General features: G+C 36.4%; 2 protein-coding genes across 2 annotated transcripts; both read left to right on the top strand.

Moving 5' to 3' along the window:
• The first annotated feature begins 8,471 nt into the window (after window positions 1-8,471).
• On the top strand, window positions 8,472-11,193 carry LOC18026419 (26S proteasome regulatory subunit 7 homolog A). The gene is made up of 10 exons (XM_006409655.2): window positions 8,472-8,636; window positions 8,964-9,045; window positions 9,143-9,234; window positions 9,335-9,412; window positions 9,503-9,564; window positions 9,684-9,828; window positions 9,962-10,180; window positions 10,277-10,458; window positions 10,570-10,745; window positions 10,839-11,193. The coding sequence occupies exons 1-10, from the start codon at window positions 8,550-8,552 to the stop codon at window positions 10,994-10,996; spliced, it is 1,281 nt and encodes a 426-aa protein (XP_006409718.1). The 5' UTR covers window positions 8,472-8,549; the 3' UTR covers window positions 10,997-11,193.
• Window positions 11,194-11,895: 702 nt separating this feature from the next.
• LOC18026420 (mitogen-activated protein kinase kinase kinase 17) lies at window positions 11,896-12,924 on the top strand (the record flags this gene model as incomplete). Its single annotated transcript, XM_006409653.2, has 1 exon — window positions 11,896-12,924. A coding segment is annotated over exon 1 (1,029 nt), but the record flags the coding sequence as incomplete, so codon positions are not given.
• Between the last annotated feature and the right edge of the window lie 46 nt (window positions 12,925-12,970).

Genomic DNA, 12,970 nt, shown 5'->3' with positions numbered 1-12,970 from the left:
GATGATTGGGTCGATCTCATTGGTCACCAGTGATGCCTTCCTCGTATACCGGGTTGGTGTCTAAAGAAGCATAGATTTTTGAGCAGATGCTTGGAGAGAGACGTACACAGAGGTGGTCTAGCCATTCACTCACGAATCATCCCTTTGTTAGGCTGTGAAAGAAGTTGAAGAGTATAGTAACTAATGATCGATGTGTTTATGATCTTTGTTCTTTCAATTGTTTGGAACGGTTTTCTGTTCTTCCACTACATGATATTTTGTAGCAGTGGTAAAGTCTTTTAAATGCTATTTGTATCAATCACTTCCAAAAGATTAGAGTTTCTGTTTCAGTAACAATACTGTAATGTTAATGTGTGTGATGGGAATTTGAATAATTCAAAACCCTTAAACAGGATATCTTTTATAAATTTTACTTGGATCAGTAATCAATCTAAACAACCAATAAATATTATCCAAATCTTCTGTAAAGATCCATCAAGTCAGCAAAATCAACAACAAAATCATCAAGCTTTGGTTTATAATATCAACAAAACCGATTTCATAGCCATTGTTCAACAGTTAAGCTGACGGTCCGGAGTCGGTTCAACTTCTTCAGTCAATCCTCCAGAGTCACCAAACCCAAACCCACCGAAACTCCCACATTCAAAATTGGTTTAAGTTTGACCGGTTCTTTTGACTCTAAGTTAACCGCCCTCCACCTCCACCTCCTGGTTCAATCCGATATAATGGTCTCTGAACCGGTTGCCTCTGTTAACCAATTTTTGTTTAACCCAAATCTCCAATCTCAGATTTTATGTGTTATCTAATCGAATCAAGCCTTGATGAAAACCGACCTCAGGTACAAAACCAAAACCAGGTCCAACCATCAACCAGTTGATTTTTTTCACATCAAACCAGTCTTAATCCCCTGATTTTCCAGTCTCCAACTCCACAATTAAAAAAAAAAAACAACAGAGAAAACTTATGATTTCTATGTTGAAAGAAACAGAGAAACCTTATGTTGTTGAGCATTCTTCTCCAGTTTCTAATATTCTTCTTAAATAAGATGGGATGGTGAGATTCTAGGAAAAGCTTATGTTGTTTGAGATAAAGGACCCGATTTTCTTTTGTTGTGTTAAAATAAAAATACGATTTTCTTCCATTTCTCTTCCAGCTAGGGTTTTGCGATAAAGCGGCTCACCAGCAGAAGTTTTTCCTAGAATCTCACATCCTATCTTTGGAGAAGTATGAGCTTCTGAACTATAACTCTTCGTCATCATCTTTTTAATTTTTGGATAGAGTTAGGAGAATCACGAATTTACTACTAAAAACAAAATATAAAAATTATTTATCTAAAAATTTACATAGATCTAATCACCAATCAGTAGTAAAGAGGAAAACAATAACTGTTAGTATAAGATTCCATAGATAACAAAAACAAGAACAAATTATACACAGACTTTTTAAATTATAATAAATGAATTGAATAGAAAAAATCTATAGTTGTTCTTTAAATGATACATACCTTTTAAAATGAATCGAGTTCTTTGATTGGATGCATGTGATATCCTACACAAATTATCAAGAATTTAATCAAAGCTTTCATAGTTTTTTATCTAAGAAATGTGTCGCAATGACAAAGGTTTATTGTGCTCGACAATGTTCTTGAACTTCTCCATCAAATGCTTTTCGGTGTCTTGAATTTTTTTAATTTCTTGATCAAACATCTCTTGTTTTTCCATGAGGACATCAAACTCTTCTAGTTTGGCTTCGTTGACCCACTTGAAAACATGGCCACAGTCACCCTAAGACAAAATACATTTCAATTTTAAAAAGCAACATCTAGAATCCCCAATCAAAATAAAAAAAATGTACAAACCTTTTGAGAAGCAACACATTTGTAAAACTTTCTATTAGGATTCTTTGCAGTAGTTGAAACACAAATGATGGTTTTCTCCCCACATACACATTTTCTGGGAATTCCCCTCTCAATTTTGGATGTTGATCCAGTTAAGATGTAACTCATTTTGCTATTCAAATTCGACCCAGAAGAATCAGCGGATTAGATCGATGCAGATTAAATCTACACAGACAAAATCAGTGGAATTAATCGAGACAGATGAAATCGTAAGAGAAAAATCGTTGGTTAACTGGTACCTTTTGCAAATCTCAGATTTAAAATCGACCCAGAAGAAATCAAAACAAAAAACAAATGTTTATACCTTTATCTGGAGTGAAATCTGCTTAATAGTTGTTCTGGGGTCATCGACGAGAAAGAAGAAACTATTATATATCAATCCCGCTACATGAATTTAGTTATGGAATCTAGAGATTTTTTAAAAAAAATCACCCATTCAACTCGAACTCACGAGCAATTTGGTAGGAGTGAAATAGTGTAACCAGCGGTGCTATGCACCTCATTCTCTTATCACCCCCAGTGTATAATTATATATTTATTTTTTTATGTTGTTTTACTTAGTTAAAAACATATCCTTCCCTTCGAACACGGGACCGAGAGGATTAAGACAAAACACATTACCAACGGTGCTACACCTCATTCAATAATAACAATGCATTTTTTTTTATATATAGCTATTATGTACAAGGTAATTCTTTTTTGTTGTTTTTGTGGCACTCAACTGAGCAGATATTGCTTTCTAATTTGCACCCGCAATAAACGTTGTGCTGTAATATCAAAACTACCAGCATCGAAAATTTAAAAACTCATGAATAAAACTAAAAAAGTGTTGCAAAGAAAACTCAAAAGAGCATAGAAAACAAAAATCAAACGACCATAATTGTTACATCATTCGAACTAAAACATAAAAAGTAGTCTATATTGGTACGTCATATGTTCCTCTTTTGTGACCTGCAACACCACACCGGCTACACTTGTGCTTCTTAGATCCTTGTGATCCTTGCGAGGAGCATATTGTGTCCTCCACCGTCTCGTATCGTCGTTTTTCTCTTCTACCAGCTGCTCTTTGCGTTTCTGGTGGTAGAACTCTAGCGTGTTCAACATCCACCGGTACTTGCCAGGAATCCTCAGAAACACCTATTGGATTAATGCATTCCTCGTAAGCCTTTTTCCATGCTGCAGTAGTGTACATGTCATCAGTGAGTGGATGTAGTTCTTTGTCCACTGAAAAAGCTGCTTTAATGGCGTGTCTGCAAGGAATTTTCATCAAGTCGTACTTTTCACAAGAACACGATCTAAGGTCTAAATCAACAAGGCAGTCGATTTTTTCACCTCTAACAAGAAATTGATTCTCAAACTGGTTTACCGAATAAACAATAAATGTTTTAACCTTTTCAATCCTCCTACTAATCTTTTTCTCAACCTCAATGGTTAAAGGGTCCTTGTTCTTTGCGCTTAGCCGTCCACGCTCGTAAAACCACTTGGTCAACATTTCTCTTAATTATGCTGTCGAACAAAGGTATTACTGGATACTCTCTAGGTGATTTCAATGCAGCATTAATCGATTCGGCTGGGTTAGTGGTTCTAACATCATACCTGAATCCTGGAAATTTGCAACGAGCCCACTTTTCGACACCAGCCTCAACCAGATAGTTTCCAACAAGCGGACTAATATTCTTGATATCGTTGAATTTTCTCTCAAAATCAGCAACTCTATATTCTTTTGACGCATTTGCAATCAAGCCAGTCAAACCCCTTGTCTTGTAAAATGTGACAACGTTAGTCAGTAAATGGTGGATGCAAATTCCATGTGTAGACTTCGTAAACACTTTAGCAAGTGCTTTAATGACAGAAGTATTTCGATCAGAAATAAACGCCAAAGTCTGATCATCTGCGATGACTATGTTTAGTTGCCTTAGAAACCACTCCCACGACAAATCATTCTCTGAATCAACAACACCAAACGCAATTGGATACAGATTCGAGTTACCATCTAAAGTTGTAGCAACAAGCAGAACTCCCTTGTATTTACCTTTCAGAAAAGTACCGTCGACAACTATCACTCTACGAATTGCTTGGTAGAATCCTCTGATCGATTGCCCAAATGAAATAAACAGATACTTGAATCTATCATCAGAATCAGTTACGTATTGAGTATGCGTACCCGGATTAGCTTCTTTCAACATGTGCAAGTATTTTGGAATTTTGCCATAACTTTTTTCTGGAATACCTCTGACAGCGTTTTCTGCATACTCTTTGGACTCCCATGCTTGATCGTACGAGATCTCGCAACCATGTTCTGTACGCACACTCTGTATAATTTCTCTTGGTTTAGGCCCTTCCTGAACACCCTCATACTTCTGCATAATCAGATTGCCGATTGTTATATGAGAAGGTCTTATATAAAAAAACGTTTGGTGTCGGTCTAAGCGCAAAATTAGGACCTTTTTTGGTCGAATTGTTAAGCTTTTATATGCCTTAAAAAAATCTGTTGACCTTGTTTGACCAAGTCCAGCCGATTCCCCAATACACATATATGTAATAAGAAAAGAATGTAAAAAAAAATTAGAGGTTTGAAATTTGAGACAATTTGCTAGAAAATCTTAAGACTGGTCAAAATTAGCAAAATAAAAAAAAAACAATGAATTGGTGTGATATTGGTCTGACATTATTGAGAGTGTTATTACCATGTACCCCTTCCGCGAGTATTTTTTTTAATAAAATTTCTCTCTCATCATTCTTCTTTACTTAACATATAAGTTATTCAATTACATAATTTTTTATCAAACTACATATTTTGTTAGCATGATAAGTTTCTGCATTCTTAAAAATAAAAAAAAATTATGCATTATTTAACACCTCTAAATTGCTATATTTGGTTCGATAACTGATTATATCAGACCCTGTTAACATAGATGTTATACAACTACATTAAATTTTAGCAGTCTAAATAATTCTTTAGTGCACTGCTTTTAATCTCATACATGTTAACATATAAGTTATACAATTACATAACATATTATAAAACTATATAAATTGTTAAAGTGCTTAATTTCAGTTGCTATATTTGGTTTATGGAGTATTAATTAAAATCTATTTTATGTAATAATATAATTAACATGTTAAGTAGAATATTAGAGATATATCAAAATATTTATATGGTATAGTAAATAAATTTTGTAATCCTTTATAAAATATATTAGCAATCTAACACTCAATTTAGAAACCTAATTCAAATATCAAAGATAATTTGGAGTGAGTGCAACTTTCAGATCCAAAGATAACCATCATATATTATCCAATATATATTATTTGGGTATGTTAAAATATTTGTTGGATGATATTAACATTTAAATATATCTCTAATATTTTATTTAACAGAGTAATGAAATTGTTGATTGTTAACTTTCAAATTAATATTTTTCCAACGTAACTCATTGATATTTCCGTCTTCAACAATATTTCTCCCAATAACAAATCTATAATTTTAGAGAAGAAAGATAATTTCTAATTTACAACAGCAGATATATAATTCAAAATAAGAGACGAAACTAAAATAACTTTAATTTAGATAAGATCAACAATTTTGTAGTTCTCTCGGAGAAATCAAAATCGAACCTGAGAAAAGTCATACTGCAGAAGTTCGAAAAAAATCAGTCTTTTACACCATTAGAGCACATAGAACAATAGTTGGGCAGATAAACATTATAATATTTGAGTAAAGGAAAGAAAGAGATATGTGAGAGAAAGTGAGAGAAACTGTTGTTTCTGTCGTTGTTTTGACTTCAAACTATAGTAAAAGAAAAAAAAAGATAGATGAGAAAGAGTGAGAGAAAGAGTTATATACATGAGTGTATAAGGGTAAAAATATATTAAAGAAAATTCTATAATGTTTAAATAGTAATTTTTTTTATATAGCAAATTATGAATAGTAACGTAGTCATCTACTACATTTACTTTTGAAATTTCACAAAAAAAAACTCAAGAAAAAATAAGGTGTAAATAAAAACCTAATATTTTCAACTGAACGTTATTTTTAAAATTAAATTAAGTTCAGTATATATATTTCAAATATTTTATAGTAAAAAGTACCAAAATACATTAAATTTTCTATTAAATTTACATGACTTAATTTACATGATTAAATTTACATTATCAATTTCAAATTCAAGATGAAACTACTTTAGATATTAAATTTCTATTATTTTTAAATTATTTAAAATCTCTCTATATATATATTTTTTTTAACGTCTATATATTAAAATGAGCAAACATGGTCATAATGTAATACACTTGATATGATAGTAGGAACTAGAGCATAGAAATGAAAGCTGTTGATGTTAAAAGCTTGTTGCTATGAGAGAAGATCAGCTGGTTGGTTTGCAGATCGTGGTACCCATTGAAACTTGACTTCTTCAAATTTCTTGCACCATTCCTTTATTTCCCATAACCAATTATAGGCTCCAAAATTGATCATTTTCCCCGTAAGAAGATTTACCAGCGATTGTGAATCACCTTCAAAAATTACTCGTCGATAACCTTTACACCAACTGTTTTGTAGAGCAAATAGTAAGGCTTGAAATTCACTTTCAAGAGCATTATTTGCAGCCCAGTGCTTTGCGTGACCTGCACCTAGAAAAATGCCTTGTTCATCTCTGAATAACCAACCTGCATTATTTGTTCTTCTGCTTGAGACATAGGATCCATCATAGTTGCATTTAATCCATCCTTGTGGGGGACGTTTCCATATCGGTTGTTGACTCAATGGCACCATATTTATTTGTTGCAGTTGATTTTTTTTTTGAGACTGAATCAACAGTATCCTGCCATTCCTTTGCATCATCTTTTGCCCTTTGTATTAGTTGCTTCCATGGAATTGTTTTCCTCTGGTAGGTGAGTACATTACGGCTCTTCCATAATCTCCAAAGAATCCAAAAGCCGAATTGGTGGATGTGTAGAGGCATTGAACTTGGCCTCGTTAGTAATATCTCCATTCTGTCTTCAAGAGATAATGCCGGATTTAGTATGGACAGAGTTGGGTATCCTGATGCTCTCCACGTCATTTGAGCATATTGGCATTCAAACAACATATGTTCTATGGTTTCTTCTTCATTTTGGCATCTCAGACATTGAGAATTTCTTGTGATGTGTCTCTTTCGAAGACAGACTCCAATGGCCATAGCTTTTGAGAGGATTTTCCAAAGGAAATGTTTCAGTTTAGGAACTGTCTGTAGTTTCCATATTTTGGCCTTAAGTGTGATGTCACCAGGAGGAGCGAGTGGTCTTGTAGTAGTTGATGAATGTGTTGCAACCCAATAAGCTGATTTCACTGTGTATAGACCAGATTTGTTGTAATGCCATCCCAAAAAATCTTTTGTATTACGAGAATTTACTCTCATGGAAAGGATGATGTTTGCATCTTCTTCAACAACCAGGCTTCGAATTCTTTCTTCATCCCACAGGTAATTATTAGAGATCCATTCATTGACAAAACAATGTTCTGGAAATTGCTGCAAAGATCTAGGAGGTCTGGGTGGAGTAGTAGGGAGCCAAGGGTCAATCCAGGCGCTTACTGTTTTCCCATTTCCGATGTTGAATCTTAACCCCTTCAATAATAGGTCACGACCTTGTAGAAGAAATTTCCATATATAAGAGTTCTTCCGCCCTTGCTTCGCAGTTAAGACATTACTATCAGCAAAGTATATTCCCTTGATGATTCTTGCCATTAAACAATGAGGATTTTGAAGAATTCTCCAAACTTGCTTTCCAAGTAAAGCTAGATTGAAATTTTCAAAATCCCTGAAGCCTAATCCTCCCTCTTTTTTTGGTGTACATAGTCGGTTCAAAGAAAACCAATGCATTCCTTTTGTCTCGCCTCCTTTACCCCACCAAAATCTGGCTAAGATACCATTTATTTCCTCACAAATTCCTTTGGGAAGTTTGAACACATTCATCGAGAAAACTGGCATTGAGATAGCTACTGATTTTAGTAATATCTCCTTACCTCCATGTGATAGAAATTTTTTATCTCAACCTTATGTTTTAGCTTGAACCTTTTCCAAAATGTATTGAAAGAGATCTGCCTTTTTTTCCCTACTATCTCTGGAATTCCAAGGTACTTGCCTCCTCCACCATCATTGTAGATACCCAATAGACTACGCATTTGTGTCTTCACATTATGATGAACTCGAGATCCAAATGTGATTGCAGATTTATTGGTATTTATTGCTTGACCTGAGGTTGCTTCATACAACGAGATGACTCTTTTAATAGCTCTGCCTGATTTTGGATTAGCCAATGTAAAGAACAGAGAATCATCTGCAAATAGTAAATGATTCACTGCAGGGCTATGGTTACTGAAAATCTCTCAATATTTATTTAAACTTATTACTTCTTTTTTTTGGACAACATTTAAACTTATTACGTTTAGTGAAGAAATCTTGTTGCGTACGAGCGGCACGCATGGCTAATACGGGCCCAGCTTACGGCCCAATTTACACGTGCGAGCGGCACGTATGGTTCTATAACTCGGATTACAGATACTAAACCGTTCGGACTTCGGAAAAAGATAGTTTCTTTCCTCTCCGGCAAGAAAAGCGTAAATTTCAATTCCAATTGAATCTCAAAGCTCCGACCGAAAACCAGAAAAAAAATGGTGAGAGATATCGAAGATGAGATCAGAGACGAGAAGAATCCTCGCCCGCTTGACGAAGATGACATAGCTCTCCTCAAGACTTACGTAAGCTTCCCTCTCAGAATTTTCACTCTTCTATGGTCGGATCCAGTTTTAGGCGAGTCTATGATAGTCAAATTCGCTACACTTGGTTTCTCGAACGAGTGGTTGGTTCCTTATTTCTTGCTATTGAACCTGTTTGCTAGGTCTCGCCTCTCTGGCAAATTGATGTTTCGTCTGGAGTGATTCGAGCTACGTTTGGTCTATATTTAGTTTTAGTTTTGTGTTAGAATATGAGTAGTTTCGCGTTGCAACATTCATAGTCATACAGACTTGGTTGTATATGTTGTCTCTCTTCATATTTGTTCTTCATAAATCTCGTTCCTTTTGCAGGGGTTGGGGCCTTACTCTGCACCTATAAAGAAAGTAGAGAAAGAAATCAAGGAGCTCGCCAAGAGGATTAACGATCTCTGTGGTATGTGCACACTCTTTGTTGTACCTTTGATTAGTGCTTCTGTTTATAGCATGAGTAAGAGCATTATTGGAAACCTTGATGAGCTTTTCACTTCCAGGTATCAAGGAGTCTGATACTGGTTTAGCTCCTCCCAGTCAATGGGATCTCGTGTCTGATAAACAAATGATGCAAGAGGAGCAACCTCTTCAGGTAGGCTTTCTTTCTTAGCATAGTTCGATGAAGTTTCTTCTTCTCTATTGTGTAAATATAAGGAGGGATAAGGTGAACGGTTTTTTTATTGACTATCCAGGTTGCGAGATGTACAAAGATAATTAGTCCAAACACTGAAGACGCTAAGTACGTCATTAATGTCAAACAGATAGCTAAGGTACATTATATCCTCAAGCTGATGTTTTTGCATAGCTAAGCCTTTCGACTTGTGATTATAACAGGTTTTGTTTTTAATTCTTAACTGCAGTTTGTCGTTGGCCTTGGCGATAAAGTTTCTCCCACTGACATTGAGGAAGGCATGCGCGTGGGGTATGTTTCCTCTTTCCTGTTTATGAACTGAGATTTTTTCTAGCCATTAGTTCCCTATGTACATTTCTCATATGGATGATAACTTACAAAAACGGTCCATTTTTGAACTGTTCCTGCAGAGTTGATCGGAATAAATATCAGATACAGATTCCTCTACCTCCAAAAATCGATCCTAGTGTGACCATGATGACCGTTGAAGAGAAACCTGATGTAACTTACAATGATGTTGGTGGCTGCAAGGAGCAGATTGAAAAGATGAGAGAGGTTTGTTGAACTTTTTTATCATCTCGTGTCATTATCTTCTCTCATTGCCTAAAGTTATAAACTTGCTGTTGCGGTATGCTTTTTTAAGGAAGAACGTTCTTTAATTTTTTTTTGCTGTCTTTGTTGATTGTAGGTCGTTGAACTGCCAATGCTTCATCCAGAGAAATTTGTAAAGCTTGGAATAGATCCTCCCAAGGGCGTTCTCTGCTACGGTCCTCCTGGTACCGGTAAAACCCTTCTGGCTAGAGCTGTGGCCAATAGAACCGACGCTTGCTTTATCAGGGTTATTGGCAGTGAGCTCGTTCAGAAGTATGTCGGTGAAGGAGCTAGGATGGTCCGTGAACTGTTTCAGGTAATCAATTATCAAAAACTCGTTTTTACTATCTGAATTTTATCTAGCCAAGGATGCTATATTGTGTTCTGAAACTGTATAATACTCGCTTTTCAGATGGCACGGTCCAAAAAAGCTTGCATTGTGTTCTTTGATGAAGTTGATGCCATTGGTGGTGCAAGATTTGATGATGGTGTAGGTGGTGATAACGAGGTCCAACGTACTATGCTTGAGATTGTGAATCAACTTGATGGGTTCGACGCACGTGGTAACATCAAGGTTCTTATGGCAACAAACAGGTTCAGTCTACAATCCCATTACCAGCATTGAGCTAAAATACACAACATAACACAATTTTATACCACTTTGGCTCATTGGTTTTTTCTCTCTGTATTTACTCTATATTCCAGGCCTGATACTCTGGACCCTGCTCTTTTACGTCCTGGACGACTTGACCGTAAGGTTGAGTTTGGTCTTCCTGATCTGGAGAGCAGAACACAGATCTTCAAGATTCACACAAGAACCATGAACTGCGAAAGAGACATCCGTTTCGAACTTCTTTCTCGCCTCTGCCCAAACTCAACCGGTAAGTCCCAACCATCAAACAGATTCTAATGCTCTCTTTAGTCTCTTTGATATTTGTTCTGAGTTATGGTTTTGTTAAATTGTATTTTTGCAGGAGCTGATATCAGAAGTGTATGTACCGAGGCTGGGATGTATGCAATCAGAGCAAGGAGAAAGACTGTGACTGAGAAAGACTTTCTGGATGCAGTGAACAAAGTCATTAAAGGATATCAGAAGTTCAGTGCAACTCCTAAGTATATGGTCTACAATTAGAGAGTGAGAGAGAGAGAGAGATGAAGTCGTTTAGCTACTTCACAAAGCAAAACTCAGAAACACGCTCTTTGTCCTTTGTTTCTCTCGCTTCAATCTCTTTTGCAGCACTTGTTCTTTTGAGTCCAGTAACTCTCTTGTTTTCTTCTTCAATGTACTTTTGATTACTTCTCTTACTTTAAGTTTGTTATTTGCGCTCAGTTCCTCTAAACCCAAGTAGAACCAATGTCAGTATTTGAATTAAGCAAGTGAGTTTGATTATGCGTTTAGAACTTAGCAATTTTGTTTATAAGAAGTTACCCAATATTATCAAAAAATGAACCTTGTTAAGAATTTCAGTTATTTTTTATTGAAGCAATATTTTTTATTGAAGCAATAGTTGTGAAATTGTGATGTGTATTACCGGACTTGTAATTTACTTTATTTTAACAATATTTATCAACAGTGTTTTAGGCGGATTAATAACTACAATTTGTAAATTCGTAACTAAGTAAAATAGTAGTAGTCAGTAATCACTATTACTAAAAGAACAAAAAGAGGAAATTTTTTTTTTTTTTTTGGGTCGAAAAAGAGGAAATTTAGAAACTAAAAATTACACGTGGCATATCTAACGGACAACTGAAAAATGGAAACATTGATCCGAACCGTCCACCAGCTGGACTAATCACCGAACCTAAGGTTCGGCCTTGCTCTGGATATCGGATATCCCCAAACCTAATTGTAAAAAGGAAATAAAGAGGGGTAAAAGGAAACTTAGAGCCCAAGTAGTCTCCAAACCACAGATTATAAACACAACCACCTCTCGCCTCCCCTTTCTCTGCCTAATCCTTTGACAATCAAAATTCTGAGAAAACAAAAAGAGATAGAGAGAGAGAGAAATCGAAAATCTTAGAGTGAGAAAGATGAAGAGATCGATGTCTAATTCTAATAACAGTAGCCGATTTGGTCAGTGGCACGACGACTACGACTCGAACCGTCCCTACAAGAAGCTAAAAACAGACCGCGTAACAGAGGACGATGCTGATTCATCTTCCAAGACGAACACTTTCCAGAAGCAACCAATCATAAGCAACAATGTTCCAGATACCGAGTGGTGGGTCGTGACTCGTTTTCGTGGAAAAGTCTCATACGGCTCTGTTCACGTAGCCGTGAGTACAGCCATTGGAGAAGATAACTCTCTCCCTAACGAGATGGCAATAAAAACCACCGAATTCTCACAAGCCTCACGTCTCAAGAACGAGGGAAAATTCTTACACCGTCTCCAAGATAGCCCGTACGTTGTCTCCTACTACGGAAACGTAGACGAGAACACCAAGAAGATGCTTTACAACACGATTCTTGAGTACTGTCCAGGGCAATGCCTCGAGAAAAGCATCAAAAGCCAGAGAGGAAGAGGGTTACCAGAAAACGATGTGAAGAGATTCGCTGTCGATATCTTGTCTGGTCTCAGGGATACACATGGAAAGGAGATCATACACTGCGACATCAAGCCCAAGAACATCTTGCTCGCTGCTGATTTGTCTGGACTGAGGAGACCTTATGGGTTTATTGCTAAGATCTCTGGTTTTGGGAAAGCGAAGAGGAAAGGGTCGGATGAGTACGGTGAAGGATGGGGTCAAAGGAGAGGCACAAGACGGTTTATGTCACCGGAGCTTATAGGAGACATGGTTTTGGACTATGGTGCGGATGTGTGGGCCTTTGGTTGCACGGTTCTTGAGATGTTGACAGGAAAACGAGTTTGGGAAGAGGAGGGTGAGCTTGATTGGGAAGATTGGATTACTCTCATTGGTGATAGTGGTGCGGTTCCTCATGTCCCTGATCATTTGTCTGATAAAGCTAAGGATTTTCTCTCAAAGTGTTTGGAGAGAGACCCTGCCCGTAGGTGGACTGTTGATCGTTTGATCAGACATCCGTTTGTTTACGATTACTCTGTAGAGGAGGAAGAAGATGGAATAGAAGATTTAGGAGATGCAAATG

The sequence above is a fragment of the Eutrema salsugineum genome, unplaced genomic scaffold (assembly GCF_000478725.1).
Source record: "Eutrema salsugineum unplaced genomic scaffold, Eutsalg1_0 scaffold_103, whole genome shotgun sequence".
Lineage (NCBI taxonomy): Eukaryota > Viridiplantae > Streptophyta > Magnoliopsida > Brassicales > Brassicaceae > Eutrema > Eutrema salsugineum.
Note: the sequence above shows the minus strand (reverse complement) of the source record. Positions and strands in the feature narration are given on the sequence as shown.